This window comes from Manihot esculenta, chromosome 2 (assembly GCF_001659605.2).
Source record: "Manihot esculenta cultivar AM560-2 chromosome 2, M.esculenta_v8, whole genome shotgun sequence".
Taxonomy (NCBI): domain Eukaryota; kingdom Viridiplantae; phylum Streptophyta; class Magnoliopsida; order Malpighiales; family Euphorbiaceae; genus Manihot; species Manihot esculenta.
Genome location: NC_035162.2, coordinates 549188 through 570682, shown reverse-complemented (window position 1 = coordinate 570682; position 21495 = coordinate 549188). Strand labels below are relative to the sequence as shown.

Here is a 21495-nt window from a genome sequence, read left to right as displayed (position 1 = left end):
GCATTGAGCCGCTAACACGCGCAATAGCTTCCTGGGTTGATCTCTCATGCTTTTGCTTATCGGTTTCTAAATTGCCATTGGATATTAAAGCTTTTGGCAAGATTGTACTTGATGAAAATGTGATGAATCATTTCTCTAATGCTATTGAGTTACCCCTTGTTCAGTAATATTAGCGATTCTAGCCGCTTTTAGCTTTGTTACTAAATAGAGCCTTAATCACATACTCCAAACTAACAAATCGGCTCAATTAATCAACAGTCTTCTACCACTTGTACATATATTTTTAACAGAAATCACATGTCATTTACTAAAACAAATTGGAGTAGTAAATGCAAGATCAAACCCCAGCCCACATGAAATAGAGACTTTTAAACCAAATTTGAGAGTAGAATAGTGATAAGAACATCAAACATCGAGCTAAGAAGTTTAATCTATATGGAAAACAGCCTTTGTGGTGAATGAAATGATTTTTCAAGGCATGTTTTGTGATTGATAACAAGTGTGAAATGTACAATACATCCTAGTGCCTTCAAGTCCTCTTACCAGCTGGACCATGATTTCTCACTCACAGCAACCATACATTTGTAGACTAAGGATACAATCCTGATGAGTGATGAATATTTTAAGGGTTGATCAAATAACAATTATGAAGAAGCTGACCCTCCAAAGGTCATTATCAGCTTTTGGGACACTCTTAAAGCAAAAGCTTTAGTACACAATCTACACTTGTGGGAATGAGAGGCAACTTCAGAATTTGATAGTTGAGTGTGCCTTTCAAATCAGTGCAGTGGTGGAGAGAGCTCCAACTCTATTAAGGAGATAAGTGGTCTTTCCATTCAAGTGAAAATCACAAGAGGCGAATTAAAGACACTGTCTAAATCCAAATGCTCCAATTTTATTATAAAAAAAATCTTGGTAAGTCCTAGTCATGACCTAATTTCAATGAAAAAGGCTTATAGTAGCACAGTATTATAAGCTTGGGAGCACTAGTTGGACATTTTCTATTCCACATTACAGATGATATTATATCCTAGAATTTTCTAGACCTATATTGGCCTCTCCACTTACACTCTATATTATCAAGCATGCTTAAACAAGTTGCCTTAATTAACACTTGGGTCATTTTCTTACCCATTTTAAATATGTATCTTAAATTATTACCAAAAAATGATAATACTAAATTTTGAGTTCAAATTTCAGTTAATTGCAGGCAGATATGTAAAAAAGAATATCTTATGTAGGTTCAAATCTCTGCAATTTCAGTTTATATTATAAGATAAACACTCAATTAATGAAATATTTATATTATAATGTACGTATAGATTTTTTTATATATTTTAATTTTTTATGCATGAAAAAAAAGAAGAAGCATAAATATATATATATATATATATATATATATATATATATATATATATAAAATAGGGCCACAAAGAATTGGTAAACATAGAAAAATATCAAGGAATATTAAAATGGATTTTATCTTAAAATGGTGCTCTTCCCTAATTTTCTTATCCAGCTGAGACAAAAATGAGAGGAAGCTGATCAAAGCCCCACTTACAACAAACATCAACACTACAACACACAACTTAAGGTTCTTATAATCCAACTCATCACCTTTTAATTTTAGGTCATATTGGATTTCTCTCCCCCACCATATTTGTATATTTGGTTGCATAGCAATTTTTTTAAAAAAATAATATTTAGAATTTAGAGATGAAGAAAGTGTATTATTAATTTTTTTCATAAGGCTTAGTTAAGTATAATAAAAAATAAATATCAGTTATTAAAATAATTAGCTGCTACTAAAAATAACTAATATTGCAAAACAATGCATTATAGTCCTTTTTCACTAAAAATACAAAACTTGTTATATATACAATTAATTAATTGAATGTTTACCCTAGAAAAACCTGTTTCTTTTATAAATAAAAAATATAGGTTTAAATGTTGGATTGTTGGCAGCCTTATTTCCTAATAATATTTTTGAAGTAAAATGAAAAAGGAGGGATGATTTTGATACTTTTCTTTAAAAATGTATAAAAAAAAAAGGTACATAATGTACGTCTAAGAGAGAGATAGTGCTGTCCTACATAATCCAGACCTTACCTACCAAAAAAAAGGAATCAAGAAATCACACTATGGAATTCCCTTGCTATTGGATCTTTTTTCCCATTCCTTTTATATTATCTACTTTATCTCTGTTTTATTTTTTTGGTTTTTATTAACAAAGTCAGCAACAGATACCAGCCTTTAAATATGTGCTGCAGCAATTACTCATTAGCCATCAAATTATTCCCTTGATCTGCATGGCATGAAGAGGCTTGGCCACTAGCTTTTTCAGGTCATCTCACTTCTCATGCTATAATCCTTTTTCCCCTTCTCATATATATAAGCAATCCTGTTTCTTCATTGTTAAGACAAAACCCAACAAATATATAACTGTAACTAGCTTGAATCATGGCTCAGGAGAAGAAGGCAAGTGGAGTAGAGTGGAGGATAAATGTGGAAGATGGATCATCGAAGATTTTGGTCCAGGAGGCAGGACTTGCCGCTAGAGCCTGGCTTGGTCTAAAAGGTTTGGTCTTGAAAGTTGGGAAATTTTTGCAGAAAGCATATGATGTTGGGGCTAATGATCCAAGAAAAGCGGTTCATGGTCTAAAAGTAGGGATGGCGCTCACCGTTGTCTCACTGTTTTACTATATGAGGCCTTTATATGAAGGGGTTGGAGGAAATGCTATGTGGGCTATTATGACAGTTGTGGTAGTCTTTGAAAACACTGTGGGTAAGTTTTTTTTTTTACATAGGATTATGTCAGCCTAAACCTAGCTAAAAACTTAGTTAATATTAATTAATTAATTATATGTTCATTGCAGGTGCAACAATATCTAAGAGTTTGAATAGAGTGTTTGGAACTTGTCTTGCTGCATTGCTTGCCTTCAGTGTCCATTGGGTGGCTTGTAAAGCAGGAGAGAAATTTGAGCCTTGGATAGTTGGAGCCTCAGTTTTCTTACTAGGTGTGTAGTTTTTCAAGATGACTCAACTGTTATTTATTAGTTGTTTTTCCATCTTGAAGGAGAATATAAAATTTACTCTTGGTTGCACTTGTTCAGCTTCTGCAACAACCTTCTCTAGATTTATTCCCTCCGTGAAGCAGCTGTTCGATTATGGTGCAATGATCTTTATCCTCACTTTCAGCCTGGTTGCTTTCTCGGGTTATCGTGTCGACGAATTGTTTGAATTGGCTCATCAAAGACTAGCTACCATCATTATCGGCACTTCCTTGTGCATTCTTGTGAGCATGCTCATTTGGCCCATTTGGGCTGGTCAGGAGCTATTTGCTTTAATCAATGGCAATATGGACAAACTTGCCAATTCCTTAGAGGGTAAGTGCCTTGGCAGATACACATTTCAATCAGAAATGAAAATATTTGCTATTTTTATTGAAGAATTTCCCATTTCAGGTTATGTAGCCGAGTATTTCAATCCTGATGATAGTAACAAAAACTTGCTTGCTTACAAATGTATTTTGAACTCAAAAGCAAGCGAAGAATCTATGGTGCGTTAACAAGATTAATACAAGTTTTAACCATCATGTCATCTTGCACGAGCTTTAGATGAATTTGTGGTTAATTTGGTATGTGTATTTGGACAGGCCAATTTTGCCAGATGGGAGCCGGCTCATGGTTGCTTCAGTTTTAAGCATCCTTGGAAACAGTACCCAAAAATTGGTGCAGCCATGCGCAGCTGTGCTTACTGTATTGAGGCACTCGGAAGCTGCATTGATTCAGAAAATCAAGTAAGCCATGTTCCTGAAATCTTCCTTAATGCATGATTAACCCACACAACCTTTTCAAGCTCATACAAGCTGCAATTCCTTTGTCTGAAAACAGGCCCCTGAATTCATAAAGAAGCATCTAAGTACTGCTTGCCTGAGAGTGAGCTCGACTTCCTCCAGTGTTATAAGAGAGCTAGCAGAAATTATCAAGTCGATGAAAAGATCATCCAATGTAGATTTTTTTATTGAAGAAATGAACATTGCAGTAGAAGAGCTCCAAGAAGCCTTAAAATCACTTTCTAAGCTTCCCAATCCGCCTGAAAGCAAGAATACAGAGACAGCCGCCTCTGTGGCAATTGAGACGGTCCCTCTAGTGGAAGTTATGCCAGCGGTAACTTTTGCTTCTTTAATGATAGAAATTTCTGCAAGGATCAAAGGCATTGTTAAGGCAGTGAAAGAATTAGCAAAGGTAGCTGAATTCAAGGTCGCAGTTGAAAACAAGTGCAAAGAAAATCAACCCAACAACGGACTGGTAGTGCAAGGTCTGAGAAAAGACGAAGAGGCAATGAAGGTTCTTCAAAGAGTCTGAGTTTCTCTACAATGTTTCTTGGTTGAGTATTAGAAGGACATCATATATGACTGTAATGTGCTTGAAATTTCCAACTTGATTGGAAAACTGTTTCCAATCTTATTAGTTAGATGTCAGGGCCTTAATTGATTGATTGTACAGCCATAGTCGATAGTCCCAGCAGACTTGCAAATGGCCTGAAAAGAATATCGGACAGGTGCTGGAAATAGTTGTAAACATTTATATAAGAAACTCATGACTTTGAGGCATATTTGAGTTTAAAAATAATATTCATTACGAGTTTAGATTGAATTTTATTTATGAGATATTCAGAGTTGAAATTCGTTTATATAGATAATTAATTTAATATAAAAATATATATTTTATAATCATATTATAAATTTTTAATATATTTTTATTTAAAATTAAACTTTAAATATTTTTTAGAAATATTAATTTTTTTAAATGAAAATTATTAATAAATTATTTTATATAAATTATTAATTAAAATATATAAAATTAAACTGATTCAGATTTTATTTAAATAATAATAATTGAATTTAAAATAAATTTAAATTAATTGAGTTGGCATAATTTAATTTTTATAAATACACTATCTATTTACATCCTAACAAGACGTGATAAAGCTATATCGATGAGATTCACTGTTTAATTTATTATTGTTATTATTTTTCCATGATTAAAAAACAAACCAATTAGAAGGGCTCAAGCTCTTGCACTTTTTTATGGGTTTAGGTCTTGTTCAAATCCATCTGTAAGAGTACCGAGGCCGGGTATGGAGTTTTTTCATTGAACCCAACTCAGTTCCTTTATGATTGATAAAGAAAGCCCATTTGGTTTTCCGTACATGAGATTCAAATCTATTCCAAAGGCCAAACCCAAGCAAGCCGAGTCACAAGATCACCCAGAATTTTCTAGGGTTTTTGTGAATTTTGAATTTCTTTTTCTTTTCTTTTTTCCTTTCCCAAAAACCTTGATAGTTGAAGTCGATTTATCAGAGCGAGAAAGCTCCAAGGTTGATGCTGCTTTTGCTGTGGTTTTAGTGGGGTAGTAACATGGCAGAAACAAACACAATCCTCACCTCTGAGAAACATTCCGTTCCTTCCCCTCTGAATCCTCCCTCTCGCATTATCTGTCATGTGTAAGTTCTTCTGCTTCTTCTTCCTATGTTTACTATGATTTTCTATAGTCCTTATGTCTATTTTCATTATGCAGGTGTCAGAAGCAATTTTCACTCTATACGTGCCCTAGATGCAATTCTCGTTACTGTTCACTTCACTGCTACAAGGTAGGATTTGTACATATCGGCATTTCTTATTTGTGTTTCTGTATGGATGTTGGTTTTATTCCCTTTCTTATACAGTCGCATAGTCTTCGGTGTACGGAATCATTCATGAGAGAAAACGTAGTGGAGGAGCTTCAACAAATGCAATCTAATGACGAAACCAAGCGGAAAATGCTAGAGATTTTGAAACGGCTTCATCTGGAGGAGGAGATGGATAGCATGGATGAGGAGGATGGTGGGTTGTCCTTGCTTTTGCTTCGCTAGGATTATGCCAAGTTAATTGCAATTAGTTTTGCTGATATAGGCTTATTGTCTAGAAATCTCTGTTGCGATATCTTGAATGAGGATTATGCAGTGGATCAACAATCTACAAAATGGAGGTCCTTTAGAAGACTTTTGTGTGCTTTATTATGTCCTACGCTTTACGGTCCTGATGAATATAATTGTGGATAGTAATTCAGCAAGTGAGTTGCAGAATTGATGGACATTGATTAATGAACAATCTGTGTTAATAGATATTAGTGTTAGTTAGGGAAATCTTGTAACTCTGGTTTCAGATTGATGATCAAAATGCTAACTAGCTACTAATATTGGGTAAATCATCTGAATTGTATATTTGGTTTGAGAATTAGCAACGCATAGAGTTCTGCTCTCTTTGTCATTACAGCATTTTGTTGTGGCGTTGTTGGCTGAGTTTGAGGGGCTCTTACTTGATATTGCTCTTTTTTTTATGGCAGATTGTCTTCTGTCTGAGGAGACTGTTCAAAAGATTCTGTCTGGTACGCCCCTGTAGATCTTTTCTTTTTTCCCTCCTCTTTAAACTAGCTTTCATTTCCTTCTGCTTGCTGATAATTCCGTTATTATGATTTTTCTTGATTTCCATATTAAAAATATTTCTAGATCCTGAGCTTGGTTGAGAATTAACATGAACTTTTTTTTTCCATTGTCTAGGTGCTGTTGCCTGAAACTAACAGATCTTGTTATTGCTTCAGGAGGTTCAATCAGTTTTGATGATCTATCTGCAGAAGAGAAGAAACTATTCCAAAGGGCTGTGGCATCTGGAGAACTTAGCAAGCTGATTGAGCCTTGGGATCCATGGTGGTTGAAGCCTTCTGCGAGAACAATCTCTCTCAGTAAGGAAGGGACTCAACTTGTCCAACCTGTTGTTGAGCAATCACCTCAAGATGATGGTGTTGGAGGCCAGTCTTGCGAGATACCTCCTGGCCCTGAAGCTCCTTTAACACCAATTAAAAAGCTTCTTCCCTCTGCAGAACCATCACCATTGTTAGCTGTTCACTTGGTTGACATTATATATAGCTATTGCTTTACACTACGGCTCTACAATGGAGATTGGCAATCAGACGCCACAGGATCAGCTATGGTGGTGTTGAGTATATCATCTGTCTTGAGTCAGGGAGGGCAACCAGAAACCGTGATGGAAGCTCTGTCTTACTGCTTGGAACAAACTTGCTCTCCAAACTACAGGCATATGGGGGGATTGCAATTTGGATTGGTTCTGATCAACGATGTGATAAGCCTGCTATCACTGGGGGGTCCTGCTTTAATCTGTGCACTCTGTGATCTGCGGAGACTAATTCAGGCTGGGGAGAAGGAGGTGAAGGCTGAGAAATCAAGAACTTCAAGAAGGTCAGAAATAAGAAGCAAGCTGAAGGTTGCTGATAGAAAGGTTTATTTCATTATATGTTGGGTGCATGAGCAACCGGGGGAAGCTTGGTCTTCCTTAGCAGCCATTGCATCGGCAGAGAGAAGAAAAATCGTGGTGTATGGAAAAGATGCAAATTCGGCAAGAGTGAAGAATAGTGCAGAGAGAAAAAGAAAAAATTTAATTGAGGAGATGAAGTAAGCTAATCAATGTTGTATGATTGGTGCAAGTAAATGGTGTAAATGTAGTTTGTATACACCTGGCTAACGCCATTCACTGTGAACTAGCTAGGATGAATAAACTCCTGCACGCGTTGAAAAAGAATGAACTCTGGTGTAAATTAAGGCTTCTGCAAATAGATTGGATTGCTAATTACCTTCCTCTGCCATGGGGCGCACAAGGACTTGGCACCGAGGTATTATTATCAGCAACAGTAATGCGACCGAGAAAGCCCATAACACCTTGGAACTCGTGGACTTCCACACTATTGGCCCTAAAGTGTGAACGGATGCATATTTTCTGGCCTGTTGTACGTCCTACCGTTTTGAAAGTCGACGTCGGTCTGCTTCCCTTTGGACTGTTGCACGATTTTGCGCTGTTTTCCGTATAATTTTTTAACAGAATTAGCAGAATCAATTAATTTATTTGTTTTAAGGAGCAGAGATAGAAAGGGGGGGGGGGGGGGGGGGGGGGCATTCGAATCTGGCCATTTAATTTAAAAAATTTCACTTTTCATCATTTGACGGACAATGGTACTTCCGTAATTTCAAGACGAAAGCACGCCCATTTCCGGTATCTATCTTAAAACTTATATGATGGCATCACTGCCTTCTCTTCGACGATTAACATCATAAAGGCTTAAACCCCCCAAAATGTCCCCATTTCGAGTCACATTCCAGTACTTCTGCAGATAACAAGGAAGATAGAAGCTATATTCTTTACTTTCTATCCAAAGAAACTCTTGAGAATTCTGCGATATAATGGTTGATGTAGCTGATAAATTGGCTTATTTTCAAGCGGTTACTGGACTTGAAGATCCCGATTTGTGCACAGAGATTCTCCAAGCCCATGGCTGGGACCTGGAACTCGCGATCTCCTCTTTTACATCCATTAACAACAACAATAATGAAACTGATACTAACGCCGCCACCACTACTACAGGTTCCACCACCGACATCGGAAGTTCGGCAGTGGAATCCTCGAATTCAGCCTCTCGTGATCTCTTTGACCGCTCCGATTCTGGTGTCGGAGCTGTGGCCGCTGCTGCTCCCGGTTTAGCCTGGAAACTAATTACTTTACCATTTTCCGTCATTTCAGGCAGTCTAGGGTTAATTTCCGGTGCTGTTGGCCTTGGCTTATGGGCTGCTGGTGGTATTTTGTCTTATTCGCTTGGAATGATCGGGCTGGGACCAAGTGCGGTTCGGAATGGGGAGTCTTCTTCGCGATTAGTTTCGGTGTCGGCCGCAGCGAGAGAGGCGATGGACTTTGTATCGATGTTTGAAAGGGATTATGGTTCTAGAAGGCCGAATTTTGTAACTGAAGGGTTTATGGACGCCTTGCAGAGGTCGAGGAACGCCTACAAACTGTTGTTTGTTTACTTGCACTCTCCAGATCATCCAGACACGCCTGTGTTTTGCGAGAGGACTCTGTGTTCGGAGGTTTTCACTACGTTTGTGAATGAGAATTTCGTGGCCTGGGGAGGCAGCATTAGAGCTAGTGAAGGATTTAAGATGAGCAATAGCTTGAAAGCTTCTGGATATCCGTTTTGTGCGGTAGTTATGCCTGCCACAAACCAGAGGATCGCTTTGCTTCTACAGGTAATGAATGTACTGAGTTTTTAATCCTTTGTTTTAGAGTGCTGTGTCGTGGTGAAATGGTTAATAAGTTCAGTTCTCTCTTTGCGGATTGTCCACACTCTTTTCAAATTCTGATTGTCCTACACTCCTTTTTACTTTGATGTTGAAGTCTTGGTGTCTAATATGGGAATTTCCCATATCCTTGTAATTTTGCTATAGTTGAATCATAATTTTGATTTGAAAGAATGTAATGTGCTTTCGTTGTGTGTATGCGTCCTCATTCTTGAAAAACTATTAAATAGTACTGCTAACAAAGTTTTTAATGCTTGACCTGAAGAGACATACTGCCTGCAATCCTACAAGGATCAAACAAAGATTCATTGGGTTGCCTGCCTTTGATTTATTACAGTTAACATGCTGGTCTATGTAATAGTTTCTTTGGTTGTCTGGGAAATTTGGGAGGGTTATGCTTCATTGAAAATGAAATAGCTGTGGGGTTGAGTGATTATCTTATGTTAACCTTTTGATATCAATTTGAAGGAAAAAACGTCAGTATGGATTTATCCCTGGATGTAGCTATGTTCTCTACTCAATCCTGTATTGGTAGATGGAGTGGTTGAAGATAGTAGCCCAGAGTTCATGCTTGAAGTCTTATTTTTCTGATGCAAGTTTGTTAGATGAACATGTTGGGAATGTTAATCATTTTGGGGTTTTTCTCCCTTTCCGCAGGAAGAGCTGGTAATTCAATCTCGTAGTTGTCAGTTTTGTGAATGAGTAAGGGGGCACTTTTTTTCCCCTTCCTCTGCTAGCAATGAAGAATGCAAAGTGTTTCTGTTGTGTCTGGATTTGTTTAATATTTTGAGGTTCAACAAGCATTTTGGAGAGAGAATGAATGAAGTAATTTTTTACTTGGTATTGACTGAAAAACAGATATATCATGGAAAAAGTTCATGATAATTTTTTTTTTGTTTGTTACAAATGAGGGGGAAAGATAGCTATGTATGGTCGTGGAACTGCATTTGAATATGTATGGAGGGAGCATTTGGCCAAGGTTTTTACTGGAGAAGGCGTGATATTCTGAAAATTTAGGAATTGAATGGTCTTAGCAGTGAATGTAAATTATGAATCTTTCTATCTTATAGATCTGCGGACAAGGGTGCCTTTAAATTTTTCACTTGTTCCAAATGACCTTATTGCTTTGTATTTAAAAACCAAAAGAGAGACAGGTTTCACTGTCAAATAAGCAACTAATTGTGCAGTCTAGCATTATTTTCTTATTTATTCGGCTTTATATTTTTTCTATTAGTAAATCGTGTTTCAGTACCTGCTGCATGGTCCGTCAAAGTTGTTGATAGTCTCTTTCTTTTCCTTTATTTGTTTGATTGACTTGGCTCCGAAAGAAAGATGGTTTTGATTGATCACTTCATAGTGTAAATGATAAGATTGTTGTATTTTCTCTTGCTCCGTAGGTTGAGGGTCCAAAATCTCCTGAAGAAATGCTCATGATGCTACAGAGAGTGCTTGAAGAAAGTGCACCTGTCCTTGTTGCTGCAAGACTTGAAGCAGAAGAAAGAAGAAACAACATGCGTTTAAGGGAGGAACAAGATGCTGCTTATAGAGCAGCTCTTGAAGCTGATCAAGTACGTTGTTCATAGATAGATCTTTTTTTATTGCACATATTATTTTAGTAGAGACCAGATACGGTGTTCCTTTTGGATTTCTTCCCATTGGCTAAAGCTTATGAAGCATGTGGTTGATGATTTCCTCACTGACTTCTCTTTTTTACCAATTCTCTTGGCCATCATTTTGGTCATATTAGGCCAGGGAACGGCAAAGGAAAGAAGAGCAGGAGCAATTAGAGAGGGAAGCTGCTGAAGCTGAGAGGAAGCGCAGGGAGGAAGAAGAGGCTCAAGAGAGAGCAGCTCGTGAGGCTGCAGAAAGAGAGGCTGCTTTGGCTAGAGTGCGGGAGGAGAAAGCCATATCACTTGGTGCTGAACCTGAAAGAGGACCTGATGTTACTCAAGTAAATCCTCAGCCTTTAAGTTGTTGTGTTGCATCATTACAGCATATGCTTTTTGATCCATCAGTACTTCGTAGGGGGATTTTTTTTTTCTTTTTTGTGTTGGTTGATCAGTTGTGTATTAAAAACAACTGCGCTTACACGAACTTGTAGGCAAATGCACTTTACTACCTATACCTAGGCCCTAATATTAGTAGTCTTGTGGTCGAGATGTGAATATTTATAAACTAATATATCATTTTGATACTTGGATTAATCAGGTTTTGGTTCGCTTCCCAACTGGAGAACGGAAAGAAAGAAGGTTCCAAAGTACCACCACCATCCAGTCTCTATATGACTATGTTGATTCTTTGGGTTTCCTAAATGTTGACACATACAGCCTAGTCTCAAATTTTCCGCGGGTTGTCTATGGTTCAGAAAAACTCTCTCTGTCCTTGAAAGAAGCCGGATTGCATCCTCAAGCCAGCCTTTTTGTGGAGCTGAACTAGGGAAGTGTAATGCCAAGTAGTGTGATCAAAAGTAGTCCAAAGCGGGACATGCAAGTAGGGTACTTTGGTGTGTTTTTCTTTCCTATTTCAGCTTTGATTAGCAATGATAGTCTGTCAGGCTAGATAGGTCCTTGGCTGCTCGGATTTTATATTTTCGTTCAATGCAAAGATTCAATCTAAAGAAAAGTAACTCAGGGGTGGAAAACGGGTTTGCAATAATGATTTACTAATTCTGCACATATATCAATTTGAGAAATTCTATTATTAGCCGTCCCTTATTACTGTTAGAAGGAATGGACTGGAACCCATTGATTAATAATTCAAGTGGTTTGCGTTGCTGGACTGGAAGTGAAGGATACTATGTTGAAGTATGATATCTCTACAATTTAAAGATACGCTGTTCTTTTCCCAGGTTAGAATATTAGGATTTTTGTGAAATGCATGTTAACCATTCTTGGTGTTGAGTAAAAATATTTTAATTATTGGTTTTTTTTTTTGTTGAAATTAATTTAATAATTTCAAGTTAATATATCTATAAATATATTTTTATCAATGATGATGTTAACTCATATATATATAATTAAAAAACTAAACTATTATAAACTTAACATAGTTTACTTATAACAATTTATAAAACAATTAAATTATTTTTGAGACCCCAATTGCAACCCATTCTATGCTTAACATATTGTTTGCTTTGCTTGTACTATAATGCCTCGCTACTCGATAATATCTACTCCGTTTTTTTATTTTTCGGAGAAGAATATCCACATCCGGTTTGAATTGGATGATAAATCATAATCTTTTTTGAACTTTATAAATCATAATCTAAAACAAAACGGTAACTTTCTTATTAACATGCGCCTTCTTTTATAATAATATGAATTTTCTATTTAAAAATTTTAAAACCCAATGCTATGCTTTTTAACACTTATTATATTTTATGTGTAATTTCTCTTACGACCGACTAAATGAAGGAACTTTTGGATGGTGGATGTTTCATCGTCTTTTTGGTATTAGTTTTATCTGCGGTAAACCTTGATTTGATTGTTGAATGAAATTAACTTCTGAATCGGAAAAAAAAAAGGTTAACTTCTGAAAAAAAAAAGCGTCGGCCTCACGCTCCTTCGGAAAACGCGTGGGCTTTGTTTGCCAGACGCATACCTTAGAGCTGAGTTATTTTTCCATCTTCCTCTCCCCTCTCTTTTCGTTTTTTGAGTTTCTCGCTAATTGACTTCTGAATTCCGCTGCTCTGTCTTCACTTATTTCAAATTCTGTACTTTTTTTTTTCCTTCTTTTTTGTATTTAGGGTTTTCTTTGCTAAGCATCATCAGAATTGAGGGAACGAACAAAAGATGCGGATTTCGAAATGGTTGAAAATAGGTTTGGAATGAAGATGTGCAAATCGATTCTCGATAGGAATTTGCTTATGGAATTGAGGTCACGGGAATCCCAGATGAGTTTTTTCATATTTGTATACCGATTCCGGTTTCAATCGGCTTTCAATTCCTTTTCGGTGGCCTGCGAGGCTTTTTCTGACCAGGAACAGCGTCACTTTTATTCATCTTCGCCTCCGATTAGTATTAAATTAGAACTGCTTTCTTAGGGTTCTTCTTTTTCTTCTTTTTCTTTTTCTTTTTCTTCTTTTGGGTTTTTAGGTTGTGTTTGTTTGGCTTTGGTATTGCTTTTTCTGAAGGCGCTTTATTTTCCTTTTTGTGGATAATGGATTTCGGTTCGCGTGAGGATGATGTTGAGATTGCGGAGAAAGACCCGATTGGTCGATATTTTCGGGTATGTATTCTGTCATCTCTCTCTCAGGATGGTGGCCAAGAAAATTGAAATTTGAAGATAAAGTGGAACTTTTTTTAAAAAAAAAATATTTTGTTGCCGTGGCCAAATCAATTTGACATTATGCGAATGGTTGTTTAATCTCAGCTGAACAGAGATTCTGGAAATGATTTCGGAAATGGGAACTAGTTTATGCTCAATGAATGAAACTGAAGTCAGTGTTGAATGGATTTATGATGGTTGGCATTAAATTCAATGTCTTTGTTTGTCTCGCTGGAATTAATGTTTTGGTGAATTGCATCTTTTCGTGTACTGTATTTAGTGATGCGAGCTTTATTTGTTCTTTCTTTCTTTTTTTGTTTTTTGTTTTTGCTGGATCAGTATGATGAAATATTGGGGAGAGGTGCATACAAGACTGTGGTTCTATAACCCATCTTCTTAAGTTTCCTTTATTTTTAACTTTACTGATTTTCTGTTCATCTCTTTAGTTATTTAAAGGGATCTATTTGTTGACCCGGCCTTTATTCTTCTTTGGATCACTTTTTATCGTGATTAGATATAAAGCATTCGATGAAGTTGATGGAATTGAAGTTGCCTGGAACCAAGTGAATATAGAAGATGTGTTGCAATCCCCCGACCAGCTGGAAAGATTATATTCAGAGGTTCATCTGCTGAAGTCATTGAAACATGAAAATATCATGAAATTCTATTACTCTTGGGTGGATGATAAGAATAAGACTATTAATATGATAACAGAACTTTTCACTTCGGGGAATTTGAGGCAGTGAGTCATTTTTGCTTTTTAATATTTTTATTCCACTTTTTTAATTCGTCTTCAACTTTTGCTTATATAATTCATGGGTACCTTTGGAACTTAGGTACCTCAAGAAGCACAAGAATGTCGACATGAAGGCCTCCTTCGAGGTTTACAATATTTGCATAGTCACAATCCTCCTATCATTCATCGTGGTTTGAAATGTGACAATGTCTTTGTTAATGGAAACTATGGGGAAGTTAAAATTGGAGATCTTGGACTAGCAATTGTCATGCAGCAGCCTACAGCTCGAAGTGTTATAGGTAATGTAATGGATTTTGTTCTCTATAATACGTAACTGTAGTCCAACAACCTTTGGTTGTAAATTGCAAGAGACTGAAAATTGCAATTTATTGTTGATTTTGCAGGTACTCCTGAATTCATGGCTCCAGAGCTATATGAGGAGGAATACAATGAACTTGTGGACACCTATTCTTTTGGCATGTGCATGTTAGAAATGTCACCTGTGAATATCCATATAATGAGTGCAAGAACCCAGCACAAATATTTAAGAGGGTTACCTTGGTATGTTAAAGATTTAAGGCCGTCTGCAATTAGCAAGTTAGTTTTCTTTTACTTGTGGTTGGTTGTCTTACTATCTCTATTTTCTTTTATTGCAGGGCATAAAGCCTGCTTCTCTTGGTAAAGTTAATGACCCCCAGGTTAAGCAGTTCATAGAGCAGTGTCTAGTTCCAGCATCTATGAGATTGCCCGCAACAGAACTCTTGAAAGATCCATTCTTAGCGACTGAAAATCCTAAAGAAGTTGTTTCCGTATCTTTGTAGATACCAGCTCTCATGTCCAAACAAGTCAACACCCTGCAATCAGAGTCCCATCCCACATATATTGACAATAACATCAAGAAACTTTCAATAAGTTCTTGTATAAAAAGTATTAATGAGGTTCTGCCATTCTCAACTTTAGAACTGCATAGGTTCACAGAGATCAATGAGTTTAGGTTAAGAGGGGAGAAAAATGATGAAAATACAATTTCATTGACTCTGCATTGTGGAACAATGTGGTCAGTTCATCTGCTTCACAAACTGGACTTTTCCCCATTTAACTGCAATCTAAGAGTTTATTTTTATTTATTTGTTTTGTAACGGGTGGTGGGGCAAAAAATATCCATTTTACTTTTTATCTTGATACCGATACTGCATTTTCAATAGCTGAAGAGATGGTTGAACAACTTGATTTGTCAAATGAAGACGTGGCTATTATTGCCGAGTTGGTTGATGGCTTGATAATGAAACTTGTTCCTTACCGGAGTCCCTCATTTCGAAGTGCATCTCGCATACCTCATTGTTCTTCGGGGGGCGAAAATGGTGCAACTTCCAAGGCAGTTAGCGACCATGATCTCTTGCCTTCGGTTAATGTGATTGGCCAAGGGACTCAAGAATCATTCAGCTCGGTCGTATCTACTGAATGTCATATGACTACAACCTCAGATGCCAGCACTAACAAGCCCTTGGAATCGTCCCACTGCACTATCGAATTGAACACAGCTAATTGTGGTTCTGATTTTTTTATGCATGTTGATGGTACGCCTAAATATGACAAAGATCTGGAGAATATTTTTTCTGAACTAAAGCTGGAGCTTGATGCCATTGATATGCGATATAATCAGTGCTTCCAAGACCTCTTGAGGACGAGAGAGTAAGCAATAGAAAATGCTAAGAAGTGGATAACAAAGAAGAAGATACTCGTAATGTAATGGGCTTGATTGCTTAGGATTTGATTTTCTCCTTTGCTTTACGGGTGAGACAGGCATCACTGGAAGAGGCCGTTTTTTGGCTTTCTTTTCAATTTTATTTTTGTTTGGATGCTTGTTGTTCATAGCTATTTTCTTGTGTATAGAGAATTGGGACACTCAAGGGTGCAACTTAATTCAGTCGTTAAGGGTTGATTTTTATCCAGCCATTCTTCCAAAGGATAAGTTATGTATTAGCATTGAATGTACTGTTGATATTGAATTAGAATTGTCTGGAATTACATAGAGCCCCTGTAATGCAATCATCGTCTTCAAAATTACGGTGTCTTGAAAGAGATGTAGTTGACTATTTGCAAAAGTAAATATTCCCTTAAGAAAAGTCATCAAAAAGCTATGCTATCTTATTGGGGATGGATACTTCGTCCTCCACACTTTTAGGTGCTTGATAGTGATAGTTGAATATGTAAGCCGTGATATCAAATGAAGTTTTCATTTTTTATTTTTTAATAGTTCTTTAATTGAAGATTGCTTTTGTCACATGTATCAGTACTTTAGCCCTTTCATGCTACTAACGGTGGCAAGTGTACTAAGCATTGGACGGATACATGCATAGCGGTCAACTTCAAAGTTTCTAACCAAGAGGAGGTTCACCAAACGGGTTCGTGTTCTTCACCGATGACGGCTTGAATCTATCATCCAGATAAACAGAAACGAGCCACAAGTAAGCCCCTGCAAATGGAATGACTCTGCAAGTGGAAGAAACAGCAGGGATAGATAGAACCATAACACTAGACTGCTACAATTATGCCAAGCAATAAACATGAACAAATCAGCATTCCCCTTGGCAAGAGAACAAGCAGAGTATCATCTGCCGAAACCTTTTACGTCAAATGTGAATGATCTTGCATAAATGTCCTGTTAAATGATCTTGCATAAATGTCCTGTTAAATGATCTTGCATAAATGTCCTGTTAAATGATCTTGCATAAATGTCTTGTTAAATGATGAAGCATCAAGTATCTTTCGACAATGATTTAACACTAAGGCATGATGAAGCATCAAGTGCAGTAAATATAATAGTCTTTCGACAATGATTTAACGCTAAGGCATGCCATTATTGGCGGCTCCAAAGTTTTCAGCCCCACAGTATGTGGTTATTGACCAAGGCAGAAAAACAACCCATTCAAGGAATTGACGAACAAGAGATTGCTCATTTACATTGAACCTAAAATATTCTCCAAGTACTTACTGATGACCATTCCGAGTTTTGAACTAACACTGATCTACAAGCAAGCAAGCTAGATCGAAACTTGATGAAGAAAGGTGTCTTCTTACTTCCCCAAAAATCAATATCTTGCACTAGTTAAATCTACAGCAAATTCACCTTATTAAGCAGCAAGAATATGTTCCACATCAATATACTCTAGCATTTAACTTTGGACACACATACAAGCCTTATAGTACTTCACACTATTGAGTGCTTCTTATTTCAAATTTCCATTGCACTCGGTCTTACACTTCTTTTTTTTTTTTTTTTCTCTCTCTTACAAGTTTTCAGTGTGAACAAATTAGTACGCATTCTCAAATGGGTTTAACATACCTAAGAAGAGCCATGTTGTTTTAATATGAAAGTCTTTGTTTATTCTTTACTAGATATTATTTTGCAAATCATTTAGCACATCATTCCAGGAAACAGCCTATTGTTATGACATTATCATCCTCATTTGATGGTAAGCTCTCTATCAGTCCCTTATAATGTCTCCAAGTCACAGATAAACAAATACAACTGGTCGAGACAACTTCTATACAATAGTCACTAGTGATCCACAGGTGATAAGTCTGTAATTACTCCTCCAGAGTAGAAGTTAAGACAAACTGCCAAACTCCATTACTTACATTCCAGTTAAGAGAATAACATATTGAGTTAGTCATGCAAACATTTCAAACATCCAGTATTACTAATCCATGATAGGTGCATCAAATAACTCATTTTAGGGGCTAAAAATTCAAATTCAAAAGAATAAATAACAACGCAACACAGAATTATTCACAACTTATTGACAAACTAAAAATCTTCATACATAATTTCAAAAAATAAAATAAAATAAAATCTTCATACATATCCACAGGAAGAAAACAGCAAGAATGCACATCGAGGAACAATGAGAGAATATTTGCAATTGATGAGATTTTCTTGGTCCTAGACAACATGAATATGTAGTAGCATCCATACACTTGCGCACCGACACAATGAGGTGAACAGAATGCTGCAGGCATGCTGCTACCAGTTTTCCTTGACTATTTTGGACTTCTCGAGTATGAACTTCCCTTCCTTGTACTTTTGAGTTTCCTCATAAGCTCGTTCATATTTCCAACCAAGCACCTCATGACAGTCACAGCAATAGACATCAGCAACTGTATGGAGGCCAGTCATTAGCTGCCTGTCTTCCTTTGGCCCGACCATAATGTTCATGGCATGAGAGAACAGAAAGGCTCGGCCGTGTCTTCCCTAAGATGATAATATGAGAATTTATTGGATGCAATAAAAGAAGTTGATCATGTAGGTCAAATTATCTCCAAGTGATGGAAAATAGACAAAACTAATATTCATACACTATAAAAGCCTCAGTTTGGTTCTTCATTCTGTTGGGAGCCCTGTTCTAATTTAATTGTCATTGCTTTTGTTCTTTCACTTTTTAAACAGTTCTTGTTGCCAGTTGTTGAAACACGAAAAAAGGTTCCATAAAAAGTGTACCTAAATTAGAATCAGCTTTAAGCTTCACCTGAAAAGCCTTGGAAATAACATCATCGTGAAGGGCAACATGGTTTCTACAATTACAGCAACTGTACAATCTTGGCCCAATCAACTCCGCCATTGATGCCAATTTAACAGCAGTCACCCACCAACCAGTTCCTCCAAATTAAGATCCTTTAAAAGGAAGACATCCAAATACGCACAAACAGCATCAATCCATTGAAAAATAATTGAATCAACAACGCATAAAAGACCTAAAAACTAACAGAAATTTACTTTCTATTTCAACCAGCAATACGACGCATCATTTTAACTTCTCCTTGACAAAACATCTGCACCCAGAGATAAAACAGAGCAGCGAAAGAAGACGAAAGATCAAAATTTGAGTTTACGAAATAATCAATGTACAAAAGCAGTAAAAATAAGAAGAGAGCCAAAACAAAAACACCCAATTGGAAATGACACGTGATCAGGACTAAGAAACATATCAAACCCAGAAACTAAGACTACTTCTCTAAAGAGAGGCACTTTAATCATATACCAAAAGAATGAACTTTTATGGAACTCTGCTGAAAAATTATGAATTGGATAATATAGCGATCATCTCATCAATGAACGTAAAGATCTTTAGATACAAAAGACATGTACAGATTTATCGTAATAATGAGATCGATTAAAAAGAGTTGTGATGTGGAATGTATTAAGAAACAAACAAACCTGCCCACTGAGACATGGATGAGTAAGTGTGAATAAGCCAGAATGTTATTAAAGAGAGAAAGTTTTAGGCTTTAGGGTTCTGGTAGCTGTGGGTTAAGTTTGTGTTTGAGTTCGGTGAGTGCCTGATCAGAAAGATGACAAGTTGCATTTTGGAGTTTGAAGGAAACTTGACACTGGATTGTGCACAAAATTACAAAAGCAGCCATTATCTTTTTCTTTTTTTCTAAAAAATGAAAAATAAATTATCCATTAAAAATCTGCCACCTGGCTAATGCAGTTCAATTCAGTGTGTCCGTAATGTCTGTTGACGGTGGCTTTGCCTGCCCATGCTCAGTTACTGGTCTCTTTCCTTGTTGTCCTCATCCATCTCTCTCTGCAGTCCTCTGGGAACCGACGATAATACTTTAGGTGTTTTTTTTTTTTTTTTTTGACAATGCCCCAATGGGCTCAGATCAAAATAAGAAAAAAGTTAGACCCATACATAAAGCTTAACTTGAAAAATTAACTCAATTCCACCTGAATTTAACAAAAGCAACAATAAAAAAGAGAACAAGCATGCACCTAAATTAACGCAGCAATGCCTCATTGTTGTTGGCCACTAACCATATCATATACACATGAAGACGTAAAAATTGGAAAGAGCACAGGGAGAGGCACAATCAAAAGAATGAGAGGACAACCAAAATAATAAATAGTCCAGAAAACAAAATAAAAAAGATTAACACCAGAATTGATTACCATTTAAACATGCACTATAAATTTTTAAAGGCCATGAACATCCGCCTTTAAAGGCTAAGTGCATCTACTACTTTTTCCGGAAAATAATTTAATTGAGTTATGAAAATTAACTTAGATATTAAAATATAATTTTAATTTTTTAAGAAGTTAAGAAAAAAAAATAAAATTTTAATATTTCTTCACAATTTAAATTTTTATAATTAAATTTTCAATTAAAAATAATAATAGATCGAGTATTTTAAATATTTAATCTGATTGAATTTTAATAAAATAAATTTAAATTATTATAACTGATTTTGATAAGAGTTTGAATCGGACTAAAATTTTATTTATAGATACTCATTATTTAAATTTATTTATATAAATAATTAATTTAATATAAATATATATTTTTTATAATAATATTTATAAAAAAATTTATATTTTTTATTTAAAAATTAAAATTATTTTTTAAAAAATATTAAAATTTTAAATAAAAAATATTTTTAAATAAATTATTAATTAAAATGTATAAAACTAAATAAATTTGATTAATAATAATTAAATTTAAGATGAATTTAAATAATTTACATTAATTTTTAATTAAATTTAACATTAATTTAGATAAATAATTTAATTTTTATAAATACTCTATCCATTTATAATTTTATTCTCAATTAAATAATGACTTTGTAATTATTTTTTAAAAAATCACTGAATTTTACATCACATAGAAGTCAACTGTTCTGTTCTTTTAATCGTATTTTAAAATACTTGAAAAATATAAAATTTTCCTTTTTTATTTTTATGAATGTACAGACGCTGGACGCTAAAACACCATTCAGTAAATATAAATCATTTTCTTTTCTTAGATTCGTAGAGAATTAATATACGCAATTTAATTCTTATTTTGTAATACTTTTACTTGACTTAATTTATAAGTATTTAGTATTTATAAATTATTTAAAATTTTATATATTTTTTTAAATAAAAATAAATTTTATTAAGTTTTGAGAATAATTAATTCAAAAATATAATTAGAAGATGGAAAAAAAACTTCAACTAAATTATGGCTAGTTCAATTAAAGGTATGAGTTATATTATTAATAAAATTAATAAAAATAAAATTTATATATGAAATTAAAAATTTATGATAAAAAATAAGGTTATTGAATTTTGATAATTAGAATTAGTTTGATTTAAAAGTTTGAGTTATATGTTTAATTAAAAAATATATATTTGACTAATAAAAATTAATATTTTTAATAATAAAATAATTTATAAATAAATTTATTATTAAAATTATAAAAAGTAATAATAAAGAAAATATATTTTAGAATTAAATGAGAGTAATAAGTCATCAAAACATATGATA

General features: G+C 35.2%; 4 protein-coding genes and 1 pseudogene across 10 annotated transcripts; 4 read left to right on the top strand and 1 right to left on the bottom strand.

Annotated features, from left to right (window-relative positions):
* Positions 1-1416: 1416 nt before the first annotated feature.
* LOC110608607 (aluminum-activated malate transporter 10) lies at positions 1417-4640 on the top strand. 4 transcript variants are annotated; one of them, XM_043953865.1, is made up of 7 exons: positions 1417-1594; positions 2470-2785; positions 2877-3017; positions 3114-3386; positions 3465-3559; positions 3656-3799; positions 3894-4640. In XM_043953865.1, exons 2-7 carry the CDS (start codon positions 2671-2673, stop codon positions 4365-4367), a joined length of 1242 nt encoding a protein of 413 aa, XP_043809800.1. In that variant the 5' UTR covers positions 1417-1594; positions 2470-2670; the 3' UTR covers positions 4368-4640. The 4 variants fall into 4 exon arrangements, with proteins under 4 accessions (XP_043809800.1, XP_043809798.1, XP_021603568.1 ...); XM_043953863.1 differs by having other exon boundaries at positions 2234-2785; XM_043953864.1 differs by lacking the exon at positions 1417-1594 and adding an exon at positions 1742-2344.
* A 599-nt stretch (positions 4641-5239) lies between these two features.
* LOC110608610 (zinc finger HIT domain-containing protein 2) lies at positions 5240-7690 on the top strand. The gene is made up of 5 exons (XM_021747878.2): positions 5240-5508; positions 5583-5655; positions 5731-5887; positions 6390-6431; positions 6645-7690. Exons 1-5 carry the CDS (start codon positions 5423-5425, stop codon positions 7514-7516), a joined length of 1230 nt encoding a protein of 409 aa, XP_021603570.1. The 5' UTR covers positions 5240-5422; the 3' UTR covers positions 7517-7690.
* A 340-nt stretch (positions 7691-8030) lies between these two features.
* Positions 8031-11860, top strand: LOC110608608 (plant UBX domain-containing protein 10). Its single transcript, XM_021747877.2, has 4 exons — positions 8031-9132; positions 10581-10751; positions 10931-11134; positions 11392-11860. The coding sequence occupies exons 1-4, from the start codon at positions 8296-8298 to the stop codon at positions 11617-11619; spliced, it is 1440 nt and encodes a 479-aa protein (XP_021603569.1). The 5' UTR covers positions 8031-8295; the 3' UTR covers positions 11620-11860.
* An 846-nt stretch (positions 11861-12706) lies between these two features.
* On the top strand, positions 12707-16225 carry LOC110608612 (annotated as a pseudogene).
* Positions 16226-17956: 1731 nt separating this feature from the next.
* On the bottom strand, positions 17957-19562 carry LOC110608611 (protein yippee-like At4g27745). 4 transcript variants are annotated; one of them, XM_021747879.2, is made up of 4 exons: positions 19404-19560; positions 18963-19018; positions 18715-18860; positions 17957-18440 (listed from the first exon to the last, which is right to left on the bottom strand). In XM_021747879.2, exons 3-4 carry the CDS (start codon positions 18805-18807, stop codon positions 18213-18215), a joined length of 321 nt encoding a protein of 106 aa, XP_021603571.1. In that variant the 5' UTR covers positions 18808-18860; positions 18963-19018; positions 19404-19560; the 3' UTR covers positions 17957-18212. The 4 variants fall into 4 exon arrangements, 3 of the variants coding, with proteins under 3 accessions (XP_021603571.1, XP_021603572.1, XP_043809801.1); XM_021747880.2 differs by lacking the exon at positions 19404-19560 and adding an exon at positions 19228-19370; XR_002486902.2 differs by having other exon boundaries at positions 18386-18440; positions 18687-18860; positions 19404-19562.
* Between the last annotated feature and the right edge of the window lie 1933 nt (positions 19563-21495).

Bases quoted from the DNA above. Each gene is read 5' to 3' on its own strand.
- LOC110608607 (XM_043953863.1), top strand. From the start codon at position 2,461: ATGGCTCAGGAGAAGAAGGCAAGTGGAGTAGAGTGGAGGATAAATGTG. The intron at 3,018-3,113 runs GTGTGTAGTTTT...GCACTTGTTCAG, and splicing joins AGCCTCAGTTTTCTTACTAG to CTTCTGCAACAACCTTCTCT. The intron at 3,387-3,464 runs GTAAGTGCCTTG...TTCCCATTTCAG, and splicing joins ACTTGCCAATTCCTTAGAGG to GTTATGTAGCCGAGTATTTC.
- LOC110608610 (XM_021747878.2), top strand. From the start codon at position 5,423: ATGGCAGAAACAAACACAATCCTCACCTCTGAGAAACATTCCGTTCCT. The intron at 5,656-5,730 runs GTAGGATTTGTA...TTTCTTATACAG, and splicing joins GTTCACTTCACTGCTACAAG to TCGCATAGTCTTCGGTGTAC. The intron at 5,888-6,389 runs GTGGGTTGTCCT...TTTTTATGGCAG, and splicing joins TAGCATGGATGAGGAGGATG to ATTGTCTTCTGTCTGAGGAG.
- LOC110608608 (XM_021747877.2), top strand. From the start codon at position 8,296: ATGGTTGATGTAGCTGATAAATTGGCTTATTTTCAAGCGGTTACTGGA. The intron at 9,133-10,580 runs GTAATGAATGTA...CTTGCTCCGTAG, and splicing joins GGATCGCTTTGCTTCTACAG to GTTGAGGGTCCAAAATCTCC. The intron at 11,135-11,391 runs GTAAATCCTCAG...TGGATTAATCAG, and splicing joins GAGGACCTGATGTTACTCAA to GTTTTGGTTCGCTTCCCAAC.
- LOC110608611 (XM_021747879.2), bottom strand. From the start codon at position 18,807: ATGGCGGAGTTGATTGGGCCAAGATTGTACAGTTGCTGTAATTGTAGA. The intron at 18,441-18,714 runs GTGAAGCTTAAA...TTATCATCTTAG, and splicing joins TTATTTCCAAGGCTTTTCAG to GGAAGACACGGCCGAGCCTT.